Source organism: Camelus bactrianus, chromosome 34 (genome assembly GCF_048773025.1).
Source record: "Camelus bactrianus isolate YW-2024 breed Bactrian camel chromosome 34, ASM4877302v1, whole genome shotgun sequence".
In the NCBI taxonomy this organism is placed as follows: domain Eukaryota; kingdom Metazoa; phylum Chordata; class Mammalia; order Artiodactyla; family Camelidae; genus Camelus; species Camelus bactrianus.
In genome coordinates, this window is record NC_133572.1 from 4,128,147 (window position 1) to 4,147,636 (window position 19,490).

General features: G+C 51.5%; 1 protein-coding gene across 3 annotated transcripts in view; it reads right to left on the bottom strand.

The window, feature by feature from the left end:
* Positions 1 to 19,490, bottom strand: part of ANO2 (anoctamin 2) — a 253,462-nt gene that overhangs the window by 22,368 nt on the left and 211,604 nt on the right. For all 3 annotated transcript variants that reach the window (XM_074357441.1, XM_074357442.1, XM_074357443.1), the window contains exon 20: positions 11,033 to 11,178. In XM_074357441.1, coding sequence (XP_074213542.1) covers positions 11,033 to 11,178 — 146 coding nt within the window. The remainder of the gene's footprint in view (positions 1 to 11,032; positions 11,179 to 19,490) is intronic.

Here is a 19,490-nt window from a genome sequence, read left to right on the forward strand (position 1 = left end):
GGCAGGCTACTCGATGATGCCTGGAGCCAGCTCTTTCCATTGCTCTTTATTCTCTGTCTCATTTGCAAGTCACTGAGACTGTGGGGCATTTGTTACAAAGCATTACCACAGCACTAGCTATTGCATGGGGTATTTGGCCTGAACTACCCAGATGATTTTACAAGTCCATCGATATGTATTGCTGGAAGAGACCTGCCCTTAGGAGGAGCGCATTCCCTAATTAAAAACACCTCAAAATAAGGAATCTTGGCCCCTGGCTGGGAGGGGAAGGAGGCAGACTGTCTCAGCCAAATCAGTATCACCAAGATGTCTGCAGAGCTTGGATAAACAGTGATGTCTGCTGAATCAGCTAGTCGCTTTGTCTTCAAGGCCCTCACTATAGGATCACTTCTTACATTCTTCTTCCTTCACCACCAAACATTTATTGAGCACCTAGTGTGTGCCAGGCCCTGTGGTTAGGGGCTGTGAATGAATACGATACAAATCTTGCCCTCGAGACAAGTTCCCATCACAATTTAGTGGGTAACATGCAGTTAGTCACTTACTTATTTGATAGAACGGTGATAAAACTTTATCAAGAGATTCCTTTGGAACAGTCACTAAACTCCTCCTAACAGGATTAAATTCCAGCTTGCATCTTTACGCCAAATTCCACCCTGCAGAAGTCAAAGGCGGCGAGGGTCCAGAGAACTTAGCTTGCAGCTTTTAAAGCAACTAAAGAATTTCCTCTCATCAGGCCTGGAGGAAAACTCCACAACCGGGCCGCACGGGGTCTGCGGCCAAGAAGCTTTGAAGCCCTCTTCTGGGGTTGGGGACAGTGATGATTAATGTCACGGCCTGCTCCTGAGCCAGCACCCTTCCCTCCCCTCGGGGCTGGGGGAGGGGGACAACCCTGGAAGTCCTTCTCAGTAAGCTCTTCAGGAAAAGGGTTTGATATTGGAGATTCCCTCGAAAGCCTGCTGCTCCCCTCACAGCTTTTTCCAGTCTAATCCCTCATTCTCAGGTTTCCCTTTGTCTGGAGTCAGCCCATCGCCACCACCAAGCCTGCCCAGAGGTGGTTCCCCTCCTCGGGCTTACCCCCAGCCCCCCTCCCCCTCCCACCCCCAGCTGCCCCTCCCCCAGGCCTGCCGGGCCCTGATTCCAGCTCAATTTAGAAAAATGTAAATATAATCCGTCTCTCCCTGCCGCCTCCCTCAACTGATGACCTGCCTCACCATCACAACTGAAGGCCCGGGGCACTTCCTGTCGCCGTGGGTGGTCGCGGCATCACCGGGAGGGGGGCTGACAGCTGAGAGCGGCCCGGATCGCCATGTCAGGCACACCGGAGGGCCCAGGCAGCTTCGGTTTCACGGCTCTCATTTTTTGTTCAAAGCCTAAAACAAGGGCCTTTCTGGGACTGGGGAGGGCCAGCCCAGCGGGGAGGAAAGAGGAAACCTCGCTCCAGCCCAGGCTGCCACTGCAGCCCCAGTCCCCGCAGGTCCCGGGGAGACTCCCCTGTGGAAAGGTCTGGGAAAGGCTCAGGCCTCAGTTCCACTCCTGGGCCCCTGGGGTGACCTGAAGCAAGGCGTATCATGCTTGGGGCCTCTTGGCTTCGAGGTGCCTCGAGGTGGTACGTGTGAAGCAGGATGTCAGCACTGGAGGGGACCCTGGGGGTTACCTGTTCCTTCATTCTCGTCAAGACACTCCATGAAAGGCGATTCCGCACAGCGCTCACGCCTACTGGGGTCGCCAGGTTTTGTGCCTGCAGAACACTCCCCGGTCCCTCCCCCCAAAATAATCTAGAAACGTGAGGAAGGGGGGGTGACACTGACCCTGTTTTGCCTTATAGTTAAAACCCACGTTAGCAGCAGTCGTGCGTTACTGGTGACACGCCACACAACTGGTTTTGCCCGCAGGCCGGCGAGGCTGCACCTCCGCAAGAAAAGCCCATCAGCGGCCTGACTCCCCAGGACACCCAGGAGGAGACAAGGCCAAGCGACGCTGAGACGTGCCCAAGGTCCCGCTGCTGGACTCACATCCGAGACCCCTGACACCCGGGGAAGACGGGGTGGAGAGAGGCTGCTCCCTCCGCCTTACAGCGGTCATCCGAAGAGCAAAGGGGCTTGGAAGACAGGGGCGCAGAGACATCAGAAATCATGGTATGATCGCCGTCCCCGAGTCTTACTGATCCACGCAAAGGGCAGAGCCACTGCCTCCAACAAGCTCTTGACGTCTGTGGACTTCGGGCTTCCCTCCCGCCAAGCCCCTTGCCAGCGCGCTACCTGCGAGCAGCAAGGACGGGTTCACATTACGCCTTCTCTTATTTCCCTGCCTTACTCCCTGGAAAGGAGCCCTGAAGAGGCCTGGGCTGGGGGAGGGGAGAAGGCAGAAGTGAAGGGGAGGGTGGGGGCTAGGGGCTGAAAGGAGGAGGAGGCAGAGAAAGAGAAAAAGGCTGACCACCATCCTTGAGAACCCACTCACTGGACTGTCAGCCTGTCAGAAACGGGAATTGACACCAGCATGACTGGAAGTCAGACTGTTTCAGCCTGGATACGGCAAAGCTGGATAAAGGACACCCTCATTCACTCAGCTGCCCCTTTGCAGTTTACCCAGGATGCTTTCAGGGCCCACGCAGAGCCCTGCGAGTCGAGGAAGCTGCCCTCAGAAGTCAGTTACCCACGGGCATCGCTGTCTTGGGAGGCAGCTCGTCTGGAACCCTGTGGAAGCGGGGAGGGGGGAGGGGAGGGAAGGGAAGGGGCCCTTTGAGAGGAGACAGAACTGGTTTGGGCCACGTGCGTGAGAAGGCACAGGGAATCCCAGGGCCAGGGGGACATGCACGGTCAGGCAGAAAACGAGTGACATGGGGGCTGTGGATGGGGAGTGGTCGGTGGGGTTCGTTTTGGTGGGACTAAGAATGTGTAAAAGAATCTAAAGCTAAATCAATGGAAAAGATGTCTTTCCGAGGCCTGTTTGGGATATGAGAACTCTGGGGGTTTTAGACAACGGGTGGTGAGACCAACACCACCCCACAAAGAATCAAGAAGGCAGGAGGAAGCTGCTACTGCTTGCAAGTGGCGGCACTGAGGGCGCAGCAGAGAAAGCAGAGGGCGCGGGAGGCCAAGGCGCCGACCGGAAGGGGGAAGCTTCCAGAGAAAGATCAAGCCGGCTGGAGGGGAGGTGCGGAGACAGAGCGAATGAGCAGTAGTGTTGCGGCTTCTCAGCCAGGGGCCTGGAGGGTGGGGAGACTGTGAGTGTGGTGGAGAACTCAGAAGGTTGTCAGGGAACCAGGTCTCCCAGCCGAAGGGCTGAGCAGTGGTAACCCCGGATGGATTCTCTCTCTGGCCTTGTGCTAAGTCTCCAGACCAGCCTGGGGATGCTCCCGTTTCCGGCGCGGAGTCTGTCCTGCCTCCGGAGGTGGCTGCTAAAACCCAAGGAAGTTTGGTGGCTGAGCAGCCACAGGCTGAAGGAAGAGCACACGCAGCCCTCTAGGACAGTCCCCTGCACGGCCGCACGGGAGCTGCGAAGGCCCAGACTGTCCGAAGCCAGCAGAGGCGGCTGCGTTGTTTTCTGCGCCAACGAGGCTCTTTCTTGCAACTGTCTGCCCATCTCTGTCTGTTGCCGGGAGACCCTGAGGTCCTGGAGGGCCGGCCCCCTGTGATGCCTCTGCGATGGCAGGGCCTGACCCAGCAAGGTCCCTCCCCGGGGATGGGGGTTGGCCAGGAGGGGGCGCTGCGGAGGGCCAGCCACGGACCTGGAGTTGCACTGACAACCGTCTAGGGGAGAGCACACACTCTGCCCCCGGGTCCCGGCTCGTGACTGGGTCCCTGAAGGCAGAGGAGCAAATTCAAACCAGAAGTGACTTTTCTTGGAGGGAAACCCTGATGATACACACAGCTCACTTTGGTCTTGAGAGATGAAAATTGCTGCATATAAATATATACATACATAAACACACCCCCCGTGAAAAGGGAGGCCGGCCCACGTGTCGTGGGATGAAGAGCAGTGCGGCCTCTATTTCTCTGCCACTGAAGGAAAGGGAGCCGGAGTGCCGTTCATTCGGGAAACAGTTCACTGAGCTCTCACAGGAGCTGGGCTGGGCGCTGCAACTGAGAGCAGTAAGACTCAGTGTTCCCCCCAGAGCAGCCCATTTCCTCCTGTACCAGAGCAGGTGCAGGAGGGAGGAACCGCAGATGCGAGAACTGGAAGATGCTCCTGAGAGACGGGTGAGCCTGAACAGCCCGGCAGGACCGGGCGGCAGGCGGACAGGGCAGGCTGGGATGCAAAGTGAGATCAGCAGACGCACATGTGCGGACCCTATGCTGGGGTCTGAGCTTCACAGTAACTAATGCGGGTGGATTTTAAGCAGAAAAAAATAGTAAGCTCTGAAGTGCATTTGAGAGAAGCTATTTTAAAAGGCGAGAAGGAAAAGGAGGAGAGGGAGTGAAAAAGGAAGCAGCTGGGATGCGTTTGCAGTCATTCCAAGGAGTGGTGAGGACTGACATGGAAATCCACAACTCTTAGCAGGGACTGTGGACGAAGGAAGTCACCTGGCCCACGAGTAAACAAAGGATGTCGCGGCCATCAAGCCGTCAGCCACTGCTGCCGCCCCAACATGTGTCCTGAGGGGACTCAGGAAGGAAAAAAACCGGACACTGGCTCCAGGCAGTTAAGGTGCAGATCACAGGAATGCTTTCAATGAGCCCCGACTCTTGTATCTTCCCAAACATAGAAAAGTGCTAAATTCATTAACTTGAGATGTCGTTTTATTTTAATTAATTTTTTGATGTTCTGACTCCCTGTTTTTTGTTTTGTTTTGCAAAAACTTCTATATACCCTGGCTCCTCCCTTACCTCTTTGGAACAGACCCTCTGAGCTGTCTGAGAGCCTGTCTCCCAGGCTGAAGTCCTCTGCGTGTCTGCCTAGTAAGACATGTTCTCAGCATTTAGGTAGTGCGGTTCTTTGTTTCTTTGTATTTTTCAGTTGACAAGGCAAAGTCAGTGAGGTAAGGAGCCATGGATCAAAAAGGCCCCAGATCGTGAGCATCCTTCTCCCCAGCCGGAGGTGATATAGAGTCAGAGAGGAGTCCCGGAGAAGGGGACGGGGTCCACACCAACTCATGGATGCACATGCTGAGCCCTGAAGTTCAAATCTGCGATTTCACAAGACAACTTGGGTGCAGCTACAAGGGCGCTGATGCCCGGGTCTCCGCGGGGGACCTGCCCCGGGGGCTTCCACCAGCTGGGTGATTCTTACGCGTCTTTGACGCTGGGCATGTCCCAAGAGCAGGGGAGACTGACAGCTCTCTGCCCTTCAAAAGAACGACCCGGCTTTCACTCCAGATAGACAAGGAAATGTGCAATTACAACACACCTGCCTTCGCCTCTAGTTTGACAGGCTTGTAAGCTCGTGACTAAGAAAAATGAGATTTCCTGTAATGACAATGTCAATGACAAGGAGAAATCCATCTCTTCACCCATATTAATGGCCCCAGGGCCTCAAAGCTTGGACTGCATTTAAGAAACCGTAAGAGGTTCTGCGGGGAGGGACGGATAATTGAATTCTTGAGTCAGGAAGACAATAGTGAATATTTTTTGGATGACTGGAGGAACAAAAGCTTGTGGGTTTTAGATACACAGATGACAAACAGAGCCCATCTGAGATGCTGGCCTTGACAAGTAGAGCCCTCAGGCCTGTGGCGTTTTCTAGAAGGACCAGCATCTTGAAACGTTTGCATGTCAGGCCTCTGCGTGCCATTCTTAGATGTGCCCTGGCGTCTCAGACCCTCCGTCTTTAAACATCACTGCCCAACCCTACTCTCATGGGATGGGAAGACCCTCCAGGGCTCACTCCATTCAGGGGCTTCAGACCTTTTTTAGTCCACTCCTAAATTAAAGAAAAAGAAATTGGCCTCCTGACACTAACGATGGCGGCGGATACCCACTGAGAGCGTGCACGGGCCCAGGCTGGTTTTTAACTAATCTATACTCACGTCCTCCTTCTCAGATGCGTCCTGTGAGGCTGGCGCTATTTTCATCAAACCCGTTTCTCAGATGAGGAAACTGGGCATGGCTGACTTTAAGCATCAAGCCCAGAGACCCGTAACCACAGCGCACTCAGGACTGGAAGCCCACCCCAGCCACACCAAGCTGCCACGGCTGGATGAAGGAAGCGTCTGGTAAAGTTCACCCTGCAGCCCAGTCTTTCATTCTACATGGAAGCAAATACCCGCTGAAGGGGCGAAGAGCATAATCCAGAGGTACCAGGAATGGAAGAAATCTAACTTAGAAGTGTGGTTCCTGTGACGGAGGCAGGGAACTAGGGAACTGAAACTCAGACCCATTCACGAGAGACGTCTTTAAACGTTCAAAATTAAAGAGCCACCTTGGAGGAAAAGAAAGCCCTGACTGGGTCTCATCAAGCAGATCTGGATCTAAGAGACCACACCGTTTCAGGGTCTTGCTCGCACGATCCAGCCTGACCACATCGTGTTAGCGTGACTACGGGGTCTGGGGGTCCCTAGCTACCTAATTCTGTTTTTGCAGAGCGTTTGTCCCACAGAGCAGAACAAGCTGGAAACCAAGCAGGGAAAGAGCAGCCAATGGGAAGAAGGCAAGAAACATCAAAGGTGACAGAAGAAAGGCCCCTGTTAAGACCCTAAGAGCGGGAATTCTTACACCAGGTCACCTTGGCCCACGGCTGCCCTTCCTCTCGGGCAATAAAGACCAGGGATTTTTTTCCCTCTTCACTCTACCCGTTGGCTCCACTGTGAATTCCTTCATGGTAGAAAGGCAAGAGTCCACACCTTGGCGGTTTTCCCCTTAGGGGGGGCCCCTGCCCGCTAACACTCGCACTTATATAAAACGTAAGATAAAACAGTCATGTCCCTAAAATGATGGATAATTTAGCAAAACAGCCCAAAGAGTTCCGTGAGCGAGAGTCAGTGGGGCCCAGTGTGGATGGAAAATGCCGCCTGCCGTATCAGTAAACAGCATGTTGCAGCCATCAAGCCCTCAGCCACTGCAGCTGCCCCCACGGTGCCCCCCGAGGGGATCAGGATGGACAAAAGCAGGGCACTGGCCCTAGGCAGCTACAGTGCACCTCAAAGGGATGACCCCATTGAGCCCAGACTCTTGCATCTTCCACGTATATTAAAGCGTTAAATTCCTTAACCTGAGGTGTCTGGTTTTCTTTAGCTTACAGGCATCTTTGGGTGTTCCAACTACCTGGTTTTTGTTGCAAAAAACCTCCTATATATACTGGTCCTCCCCGACCTCTTTGGAGCGGCCCCTCAGAGCTGTCCGAGAGGCCGTCTCCCGGGCTTAAGTCCTCAGTTTTGTCCGCCAAATAAAACACGATTCTCAACTTTTAGGTTGTGCATTTTTTTTTTTCCAGCCAACACCAGTTTGGAAAGCCCATGTGTGGTCCAGGCTTCCTTCCCCAAATGAGACTAAATCAACATCAGCCTGAATTGTTGGAGAGACTGTCCTGGTCTCCCAACTTGTTCCTCCCTTTGGGTGCCTGATAAATGTCTCACAAATGAAAGAATGAATGAATAAGTGAATGAGTCCCCCCGGTGCGTCCTCAGTCCTCTCTCAGTCTGCCTGGTCCCCTCCGGGACTCGCCCATTTCCTCGAGGGGAACAGAGTTCATACACAGGCACAGCCCTGACCCAGGCTCTACAACTGCTCCCTATGGCCTGATACAAAGTGCAAAGCCGTCAGATCTTCCAGTTCTCCAACAACCCCTGGTCTTTCTCTGTTCCATCCCTACCCACAAACCACCATTTGCTTTGTCAACAGCTTCTCGTGGCCACGACACTCTTTGGACTTGCCAGACCTTTTCCTTGGAATGTTCCCCTTTACTCATCATCAGCACGCAGACCCCCAGAACCAGAAGGGATCTCAGGAATCCAGTCCAATCTCCTACCTGGAGCTGGAAACCTTCGCAGAACATCCTTGACCCGACATCAACCAAGCCCTGCTTTGAAAATGATCCTTCATTTTCCACTTAAAGTTATTAAACGCTTACCCCTGTTAAGAAACCTTCCCTCATTAATAATAAATGCATTCACTCACTCACTCGTCTTGGTTTATCAGACATACTGAGTGCCTGTCATGCACCAGGAAATGTGGTGGGCTCTGGGGGATGTGAAAAGCCATGGTCCCTACTTTCTGTTTTTTAGAACCTAATAGGTGGGTCTGCAGAAGAACAGATACATGAGCAACAGTATCATAATTCTGTAAGACCCACCATCTGTGTGTGCACAGAATGCAACGCTGGGATGGAAAATCAAACAGTTAATGACTCCTCTCAGGACTCTAGGAAGACTTCCCAGAGGAAGCACCGTGAAAAGCTAAGGATGAGTCTGGAATATTCAGGTCAACAGGTGGAATGAGGTGGGCATGGAGGGCTGGGCATCTCAAGCTGACTGTACACCGAGCATTCTGTCTTATCACTTGACTTCAGGGTATTAAATAATTTGTACCTATTGGAAGAGTATTTCATACATTGTCTGTGGCCAAGAGAGTTGTTCTAAGCCTTTCAGAAAGCAACTCGGTAAAAAGAGGTCAAGAACCAAACAATGGCAATACCTTAGATCTAGTCATGACACCTGGGGGGGTCTAGCTTGAGGAAATAATCAGTAACTGTGGAAAAGAGTGTATGCAGGAAGATAGTACATGCTGGATCATTACAAGGGGGGAAGAACTGGAAAATGAGCCTCCAACGCACTTTGCTGAAAGACAGATACATCAACTGCTCTGTTTATTAGAGAGAGAATTTATTCTACAGCTATTTTTTTGGATATTACGACAACTTGGAAGTATTTACTCATATAATGCGAGATGAAAAAAAGAGAAACAAATGTGGGCATTTGATCACAACTGTCTTTTAAAAATCACAAATATTTAAATGTTTTTAATGTTTGCTATTTAAAAATAACAAAAGGGGCCTCAGGAATGGCACCAAAATGCTAATAGAAGTTGGGCTTGAATGAGAAAGGTTTGGGGAGACATGTTCCTTTCTTTTCTTGATTTTCAAACTTTCTGTTTTGTGGTTGTTTTGTTCCCTTATAACCTGTAATAGTTTGCTTGTCTGTCTGTCTGTCTGTCTGTCTGTGTGATTCATGGAATGAATGTCACTCTCTACAATCCTGGTGTGAACTTCTTCCAGAAGTCACCGTCTTCTAGTTCCTGTTTGTCCCTCTTCTTGTCACTTGGTAAGTGCCCCAGTCTGAGCACACAGAGCGTGTCTGCTCAGTGACAGCGGCTGACAAGGCGCAGCACGTTTCCCTATGCCCTGCCCTCCCGGGGCCCCGTGACCATTAGGAGAAACACCAGCACCTGACACAGCTTTATGTGCTACACACTCTTCTAAGCACTTCACGGATATTAATTCATCGGATACAACAATCCCGTGAAGTGGAGCCACATGAAGGTTAGTCACTTACCCACAGCTGTCCAGCGAGTCGGTGACAGAGCCCGGATCTGAACCCAGGGAGTACGGCTCAAGCGTCTCTGCTCTTAGCCACTCAGAAGAGGAAGCTCCGAGACAGCCAGCTCTCTGGACAGCCTGGCGTGTAAAACCCACACACAGAACTGGGTGGACGGGACGGGTGGGGGCGGGGGTCTGGAGCTGGAGGATGGAGGCGCAAAGGCAGAGCTAAAGGCGTTCCAGTGTAAGCCCCTTCCTGCATGGAAGCCTCAATCTGGCAAGTTTCTCTCTGAGAGGACGGCAGACGCAGAGCGCCACCTGACGCACGAGCAGTCGTCCCCGCGCATCTGGTTCCGTGCTGGGGAGGGGTTAGAGGTGGCCCTCAGCCAAGGGTGAAGCGCGGGGAGCTGTGTGTTCACACAAACTGGGTCTTGATGTTTTCTCTGCCTGTTGTCCCCGAGGCAGGCGTAATGACAGTTTCTCCCCTGGTGAGTTTATTCAGATTACAAAGTTCAGGCTTTGCCTGGAATTTCAGATACCCCAGGGCTAGAACAGAACTTCTGCGGCCATCTCATCTAGACCCTGTCCATCCCTCTGCCCTTACAACACACACACACACACAGAGACATTCTACAAATGGAAGAGGATAAATATCAATTAGAAATAATGAGCAAGTTACCTGAGGCACAAAGAACCACTGGCGGCCCCCGGTCAAAAGGGATTAACCAAAGGAGGCTGGAGCCATTATGCAAACACAGTGACAGGTCCAATGACAGTAAGTACTGAGTGGCTCTTTTGTGGGATCTGACTGATGTTCCCCCCTACACTCTAGATTGAGTAAATGTTTAGATGATGTGTCTGACCTCTTGGTCCTATGTTTTTAATTCATTAGTTCCAAGTCTTGGAAACAGGCTTCTCAAATATCCACCCCAGTGAAGGACCGGGGCTGCTCACCAGCAGCCACGCACTGGGAGGCAGCGGCTCCCAGCGGGGACACCGCTCACAGCGGAGGGCTCACGGCTCCGCAGACGCGTCTGCGACGCCCGCGCCCCACGCACCCCCGCTTCCAGGCCTGAACCAGGAGCAAACGGAGGCTCTGTAGCTAGAAACCTTCCGCTCACCCCCTGCACAAAGCATCCCCCCCATCTTTAGGCATAAGCTGACATTTCACGCAGCCCTGCCTGACCAGAGTGGGGGAGTCTTCCTACGTTCTCCCCGTCAAAGGTGCTTCTGTCCTTGCCCCCAGCGCCACGGGACCACTTTACTCCTCCTTAATGGAAACGCCGTTCTTAAACTGCAGGCTTCACTATTTCCGTCTCGGCTTTATCAATGATGGAGCCCGTGCGAAGGAAGCCGAGGGGCGGAACTTCTCATCTCAGAGATGAGGAGAGGAGGCCCAAGGAGAAGAGGGCGTCGTCTGAGGATCAAGTCGGTGATAAGATGCCCCTGGTCCTCATTCCCGGGCTCTCTCTGCCCCACCCTCCCCATCTTCCATATGGCACTGAGGTCCAGGAAGGGGCAGAGGCTACCCCAGGCATTTCCCTGGCCCCCTCCCTTGCCCCGTTCCCTGGCCCCCTATCTGAACCTGCCCCCGGTGGAAGGAAGGACCACGGGATCTTACTCATCTCCATGTACTCTGGAGTCAGTCCAGTGTACGGTTCCAAGCTGTAGTCCAGATCCCACTGCTCCGGATGCTTTGAATGGGCAGAATCAGTTTCTCCGGGCTCTGTCTCATCTTTCAGCTTCCGAAATAGTTTCTTTAGCTTTCTGGAAAAGAAAGGGGCCAGTCACCAAAAGCCTCTGGGGGACAAAGTTAGTTCTACAGACAGAAAGGAGGAAAAAACAACAACAACTAAGTTTCGACACTGAAGCCATCTCCGACAGAGGAACCCTAAGGAGATACTTTTCTCTTAAAGACCATCCAAGGAGGTCCTCTGTCAGCACAATAAAAGGTTCCCCCCAACAAAGGATCAGGTTTCTTCAAAGCCAGAGAAACTTGCTGTGTACTTGAAATTAACACAATACTGTAACTCAACTATATTTAAATTTAAAAAAATGATAAAAGCAAAATCAAAAAAACAAGCAAGGAAAAAAAGACATCTCATTTGATTAGTGAGGTTGTCCGGCTGGGAAAGTGGACACTTAAACAAGTGTCATCAGTGTCGTGCACTGAATATTAAAAAGGGAGAGATTTAGGGAATTACGAGAACATAAAACCAGGACACCTAACCTGGGTGAAGTTTTCCTGGGGGAAGAGACGTGTAAACCAACCAAGGATGGAAGATGGTGGAAGCAGCCTTGGAGGGTCACGTGATGGGGGAAGGTGTGCTCTAGATGGAAGGAATTATCTGTGCAATGGCCAAAGACAGTGTGCGATGAGAATGGCTCACTGAAGGGACTAAAGGGAGTTCAAAATGCTTGGAGCATGGAGTAGGAGAGAGAAGGCAATGCCAGTTGGCTTAAAAGGTAGCCCAAGTTCATGAAGATGGCTTATAAGCCATCTGATGCAGTAGTTGAAGTGAGAGGTGATGGCAGCAGAAACCAGGGTGGCTGCAATGGACATGAAGTAGACAGAATGAGTCACGCTTAAGAGGTCGAGTGCAGGAGCCAGTGCTGAAATGCACTTGGGAAGGGAAAAGGAACCAAGCATGACCCCCAGGGTCCTTGGCCACGTGCGTGGATGGTGGTATGGTTTGCTAAGCTGGGGGACACAGGAGAAGAGGCCATTTTGATGAGAGGGAGGAGGAGTTGTTGGGGTGGAGGGTCCCATGAGGCTCCTAAGTAGGGATGTCCAGTAAGCAATGCTACACCTGGGTCTAGGGCTTGAAATCCCAGAATCATCCTGGAGAGAGCAATGGGAACCCTAGCAACGAGCATCTCCTGCGGATGGAGCGGAGGGGAGGGAACGCCAACAGTTACGGGTCTAACAGGGAAGAACAAATCTGACCCCATCATGGATCTGCTTCTTTTACTTTAACCTTTGTATTTCATTGTTTTAGCCACAAGTTAATCACTAAAGAGATGCTGCCTATAAGCTTAAATGATACATCATGGCCCATCTCTGGGAACCCTGCCTCCCATGCCGTGAGCATTAAGCTAAAATACCTCTCTTTAGCTCACAGGAGACACCCTGAGCAGGGTCACCCGTGCGTGACTGCAGGAAGGAAGAAGTGAGCACCTCCACTCAGGAGGATGACCAGAACCAGGGAACGTTTGCCTTTACTCCCTCCCCTGTTAGCATAAAAGCAGCCTGAATTCTAACTCGGGTGAAATGCTTCTTTGGGACGTTAGTCCACCAACTTCTCGGTCTGCTGGCTTTCTGAATAAAGTCAATTCCTTGCCCCCAACAACTCGTCCCTCAATTTACTGGCCTGTCGCACAGCGAGCAGGATGAGCTTGGACTCAGTACCACGGGGTGGGGAGAGGGGAAGAAGCCTCTGTAGAAACAGGAGCCCAGCTGGGAGACCACGCGGCAGAGAAGGCCAGCGTGGAGGGCGGCTTCAGGAAGGACACTGCGGTCAGCCGTGTAACATGCTGCGGGTGGGTCCAAAAATCCGCACATAACTCTTATGAACCCCTCCTTCCCCGCAGTTTCCCTTCTGGAAACCTCAGTGTCCATTAAAAAAAAATGAACAAAGGAAGTCCCCCAAGAACAGGATTTACTAGGATCCTGCAAGTTGTACAACATACAGATGGGCCGTTTGGAAACCTTCAGATTATGATTCCCACCGTATGATGCACTCGCTTGTTAAAATAACTCCTTTGATGTCACCCCTGCATCCTTTTCATCTGCTATTTTTCTGTCCCTTTTTAATGACAAGCCTGGGAGACTCTGTCCAGAAGCCTCAGAGCCCTTCCCCGCTGGTGCCCCACAAGCTGACCCCGGGACCATGTTGGTCACCGCTCACACCCTGGCCTCCTGGCTGCAGGATTCTGGGCCCCGGGCTGCTCTCCACAGACCTCGAGCCTCATGAAAAAAGGCAGAACCAAGCCCGAGGTGGGCCAAAGAAGACAAACATACCAGCCTCTGAGCTATGTATCCCTTTTTCTGACACCGACAAGATTCAAATTTGTTCCCGAAACTTCTGATTCCTGGCCAGATCCCACTGTACGCGGGGGAACAAGACCGCCCTCCCCTGCGCTGGCTTTAAAGAGGGGCTGTTTTATGTCTTGAAATACAGTATTTATCACATTTATCAAAAAGAGAAGAAGAAAGTTTATGAAACCTTACTGGCTGTGTCCATGGGTATATTTTGGCTTTTTTGGAACGTGAGCTGGGGCTGTTAGCAAGAACAGGGGTTCGGGGACATTTTGCCAAAGGAAGTTCTCATCTGTCTACTCTGTCCATCTCAGCCGTTGCTCAGGAAAGAATCGGGCACTTGAAAAAGATAGTATTTACCCTTTTGCATGTGCACACACACAAAGTTCATCTTCCAGAGTGATAAAAGGCCATTGACAGTTTTGCTTCATGGGACGCCAGAGCTGAGCCTGACATAGAATTACAGCAAGGAGCTGGGGTGTGCTATAGCATGTTTGGGGGCACCATGCCGTTTGCACCCAAAGTCTGCTCTGCACAAACACATATGGGAAAGGTGCTGGGGGGGGTGGTGAGCAGGAGGAGATAAGGAAATCTCCCATTAGGGGATCCAGGTGATAAACAGCACATGGTCAGATTCTGCCTTGCCACCAGCCACGTCTGAAGTCATCGTGCAAGGAGCTGCCAATGAGCATTATTCTGAGTAACATTTGAAACCACCTGGTTCCCTTCTGGGAAGCATCTGCCACCACTGGGTCCAGCCCCAGGAGCCAGGGGCGTGTGAGTCAGGGTAGTCCAAGGCCAGACCACGCCACCTCGGTTTTCTCTACTGTCTTGTCCCATTGGCGTCAGAGCTGCCTTTAAAGCACCCAGTGTCCCCAGTTTCATGGCCTCCTTTGAAAGCGCTCCGTTTTCCCATCTCCCAGAGTCTCTGAATGGAGTCTAGTAAAGGTGGGACTTCCATCTGGTGGATGGTGCCTGGACAGAGCTGGCCTTCCGTAGTGGCCCTGTCTGGGGTGCCTGCCAGATGCAGGGGCGGCACGGGAGAGGCCTGAAAGCTGAAGACGCTTATCCAAGGTCCCAAAGGGCAACTGGACAGTATTCATGGACACGCCTGGTAAGTGTGCCAGCCATGGAGACTGGGGGGTCACAAGGGGAGACCTCAGCCAGTGGTTCCCAAGCAAAGGACACACTCTACTGCAGGTTCACACGATGTTTCTGCAAAGTCTCTAGACTTGGCCTCCCATCTCCTTGGAGCACCTGGGAGAATGACTCCCTCACTGCCCCCAGCCCGGCCTCTCTGACTGCGGTCCAGGAGAAAACCCAGGTCTGCTGCTGGCTTGAACAACTCCCCAGGACCCGTGCGCCCCCCTTTTCAATAAAGAGAATGCAGATCTCAGGCTAACGTCATTGACTGATAATGAATCATCTTCATTGCATTTCTTTCTGGTGTTTGCTACTCATGGTTAACTGATAGCGTTAGTTTTTCACTTTCAGAAATGTGATGGATTTAAATCAAACAGTGAATCGGTTCACAGGAAATTAACATGCAAATTGCTGTCCTGGTAGATAATGGGGAACAATTGAAAACTGGCTCACAAATGACTAAAGATTGGGAACCAGCCTAATTCAAGAGGCCGGCAGGACCGCTTGGCTGCAGAAGCCTTCAAAGTTGTCGTTGTGGTACTTTCTGCAACACACACCCGAATCTAAGAAAAACATTGCATCCTCGGGGAGACAGGTAAGTTAGAGCTTTCCAATAAAGGTCAATTCAAGAGTCTTAAGCATTTTACAATTTTTTTGGAAGAATCTCAGAAAATTGCTTTCAGAAGTGGATAACAAACACGAAAGACGATCAATCGTATGCGTATCATCATTGTATTTTTCACCCTCAATATTCCTGCTTCTGTTTTTAAAAATCAAAGTCCGGCCTCTAAGATGAGTATTTGTCTCCCTTAGGGGGAAAAAAAAAAAACTGGAGGCAGGCTGAAGGTGCATGAGAGCCGCACTGTGAACTGCGCCCAGAACAGAAGAGAAAACCAGTTCCTGAGGCTTGAGTGGGTCTTTTTTCAGTCTCACTCCCCGGACTCGAAACATTCAGAAAGCATCACTTATAAATACAAAAGCCACTGACGCTCACAAACACCTTGGCTACCTGTAACCCCAGGAACAGTTCTTCCCTCCTTTTCTCGTATTTTCTGTTTTCTAGCTAGCTGAGCATGCATCCAAGCTGTATTTTCACATAACCATGTTTCTTTCCAGAGTGACTTTCCCAGGTCACACAGGGAGCAACGCCTGGACTGAAACCCTGACCTGTTGGACAAGCCCTGCCCCGCAGAGACGTGCTGCCTCCACCACAGGGGCAAAGTCAGGTGTTGATAGTTCTCACCATCCCTTCCTCACCGTCAGGCTCCACTCCACTTGCCTAAAGAGGCTTCCTTTTTCCCTGCTGATTTCACGTTTCTCAACTGTGTCGCGCAACAGGATGTGGCCGGGTGCCTGAGCTCCGGGTTGGATGGGTCTGCTTTACTGAGAGTGGGCTCTGAGTGGGGAGCAGAAGAAGCAGCCGTCATCGTCACCATGATTTCGTGCGAACGAACTCAAAACATAACCTGCAGAATCACGGGGAACTCCGGAGAAGGAAGACCCCAGGGCTTGGTGGGAGAGCTTGTTGTCTATGACCTTGAATTCAGCTCCATGACTATATTGTATGTTTCCATTAGCAGATTAGGACCCGAAACGAGGAAACATCTTTTAAAACGGAAGAGACTTGTACTGGTATCAGCAGTGACCAGTTTCACAGAACGGAGGAGAGGTTCATAGGATGCTTGAGCTGAAATGACAATACCTTAGAGATTCCTATATTATTACATATATTATACCCTATTATATATTATGTGTTATTATCTCCTTTTCATCAAGCAATGAGGACAGTGAGGCTTAGGAAGTGACTTGCTCACAGCTTTATGAATCACTCTACAAATGCCGTCAGTTAAAGTGGGGCACATTAAACACACATGAAGCATGAGCAAGAAAACGTCGCCTTCACAGAAAACAGCCTTGTGTTAGTTTCATCTGTGATGGAGCTGCCGGGGGTTGGGGAGACGTCCAGGACACTGTCCAAACACATGGCTGAGTTCTTGCCTCTCTTACAGACTGAAAAAGGCTGCTGGGTCCAGAGTGGATGGGCTCAGTGGTAGAGCAGATGTGCAAGGATGAACAAATGGGCCGCTCACATCCACAAGCTGGAGACAATTCCATCCAGAGCAGAGTAACAATGTCCCGGAAAGACAGGTGTCTTCCCCTGATGTTTGAAGGGGAATGGGGACTTGCCTTTGGAGCAGGGGTGGAGGGGCTGGTCTCACGGCTTCAGAGGGGCCAGATGTGGCTTTGGCGCATCTTTTTTGGGTCTGTATCTTCTCTGGATGTTTGTCCGTAACAAATGTGTTCTCTCTGAGACGCTAAGCTCCTGGAGAACAGCGTCCACGTGTCTCACCAGCTTTGCGTGATGACGATCACGGAGCGGCTTTCCATCAGAAAGCTGAGAACAGGCGCTGTCTCAGAGGGTCGAGGACCTCGAGATTGATGACTTCCCAACTGATGACAAGAGGCGAGCTTGAGCAGAGAGAGATGCCCAGACACCAACAGTCTCCTCCATCTCCTCCTGGAAAAAGCACGTACCCAAGCGTCACCTGAGGTTGTCCCCGTGCGGGGGCAGGAAAAGAACCTAACTGGTGGTGGGTGACGGCGAGACCCATCCTGAGGACTGGGTGCCAGCACAGCACGAGGGAGTGTTGAGGGTTCTCATCCTTTGAAATCAGGCTCTCATTAAAAAAAGAGTTTTCTTTCCACATCAACTCATTTTCTCCATTATAACATTAGCTCTCTAAGGGTGCTTCTGAGCAAGACCAAGGAATAGCTTTCTGTGGGGGCCTTTCAGACCGTCCCAGCTCCCCGTGGGAGCAGCGACACGTGTAGTTTTCCATGGAGAAAGGAGCTGGATCACATAGTGCCTAATGGTTCCCTTCAGCCCAAGGAACCTAGCGCTCAGTGACCTTTAAGCAGATGGAGAGAGGTTCTGCGTTCTGGCCCTTGCCCTGACCCTGGCGTGTCCCAAGACCGGCCAGGGGACCACCACCCTATCTTCTCCACCTGTAGCAACATCTGGGTCAGGAAGTGTTTACTGATCAGCCCAAGTCGGCCTGTCATTTGTTTAGAAAAGATACGTACACCCAAGGGAAACGGCTTCTTCAGACAGAAGAATGGCGGACCAACTTGGTACCTACGGTGGTGACGGCCTTCTTCTTTCAAGACACATACCCCGTCCGGAAGACACTCCCCTGCTGACGGAGTCTTCTTTAGCTGCTCCCAAACGCCTGGCCTCGGCTTACTCTGAATTCTGACGGAGTGGGCACCACACAGAAGCCACCCAGTCACAGGCCACCTAGTTGGTCTCTCAAACGAAGACAGTAATCTCTGAGAAGATGAGGACCACTTCAAGTATATTTTTCTTCATTTAACTGTGTGCAAATCTTGTGCGTCGGTTAAAGAAGAAGAAATAAACAGAGGGGCTTGTGTTATAAACTGAATGTTTGTGTCCCCTTCAGAATTCACAGGTTGAAGTCCTAACTCCCAATGTGAAGGTATCAGGAGGTGGGGCCTTTGAGAGGCAATCAGGTTCAGATGTGGTCATGAGGGTGCGGCTCCCATGGCGGGATCAACGCCCTCACAGGAAGAGAAAGACAGCAGCGCCCTCTCTCGGGGTCCACAGAGAAGAGGTCTCAGGAGCACACAGGGACATGGCGGTCCTCATCAGAACCAAACCTGCTGGCACCTTGATCTTGACCGTCACGGCCTCCAGAGCCGTGAGAAGTAAATGTCTGCATTAAGCCAGGTTATTTTGTTACAGAACTCAAGCTGATGAAGACAGCTGGGACGGCTCGGAATGCAGGTTTCGTAGGTGTGGCTCTGTGGAATCCAATTCTCAGTTTTAAATATCTGGGCCGTACGAGCCAAGAGACGAGGCCCTGGCGTTCCCCTCAAGCCCCCCTGCAGTGTGGCCAGTCTTACTCCTGCCCGTGCAGCTCCGAGCCTGGCCCTCTGGCCCTTAAGGACGATCCTGTTGGCCACTCAAATTCCACTGCCGCTTAAACTAGCCAGAGCCGATTCTGATGTCTGCAACTAAGACCCCAGGCCGACAACATACACAAGTGCAGCTGGAAAGAAAGGGATTAAACCAGTTTCTTTATTGCGGGACTTCTCAGAACCATTAGAACAATGTGCACAGTAAATCTCCAAGAGGGAGACAGAGCGTGTGGCAGTATCCTCACCTACCCCCACGGGGACAGTCTCATGACCACATCCCAGAACAGTTAATCTTGCAAGAAGTTTGCAAAGAACTCTGATCCTGGTATAAATTGCCCATCTGGTCCTCCTAAACACAGCTGGCCCAGCCTACCAGAGCTACCCCTGATCACCTCTGTCACTCTCTGGCTCTCGGATGCTAAGGCCAGCTGAAAACGCCCCCCGAAACAGATTCCTTCTTCACATCAAACAGCAAAAACGAAATGCAGATGGGGCTACATTTTCCTTTGACCTGAAGGTAGATTTTCACCTGCTGCCTGCCTCCTCTTTTTTTGGGTCCAGTGCCCGAGAGTTGGTGTCTATTTTCATGACTATCTCGATGCAGAGCCTACTGAAAGAAGGCCCTCTATGGAATTTGCATAAAACCACATGGGAGGGGAGGGGAGAGAACCCGCATGGAAACCCCCACTGTGTCTCGCCCGCCATGAGCCCTTCCCCTCCTAAGGTCGCATATCCCAGTTTCTTAGAGGTTTTTCTAAATGATTCCATTGCATTTCTTCCCTGTTCCTCTCTACCAGATGGAAAGTCTCTTTCCCTTGTTCACTGGGAGGGCAGGTAGCATTAAAATTATGATGTACTCTGAGGCCAAGATTCCCAGCTCGGTCACTTACTCACTATGGGGACTTAAGAAAGTGCTTCATCTTTCAGGGGCTGAAGCATCCTGAGTCAGAGCGGCAAA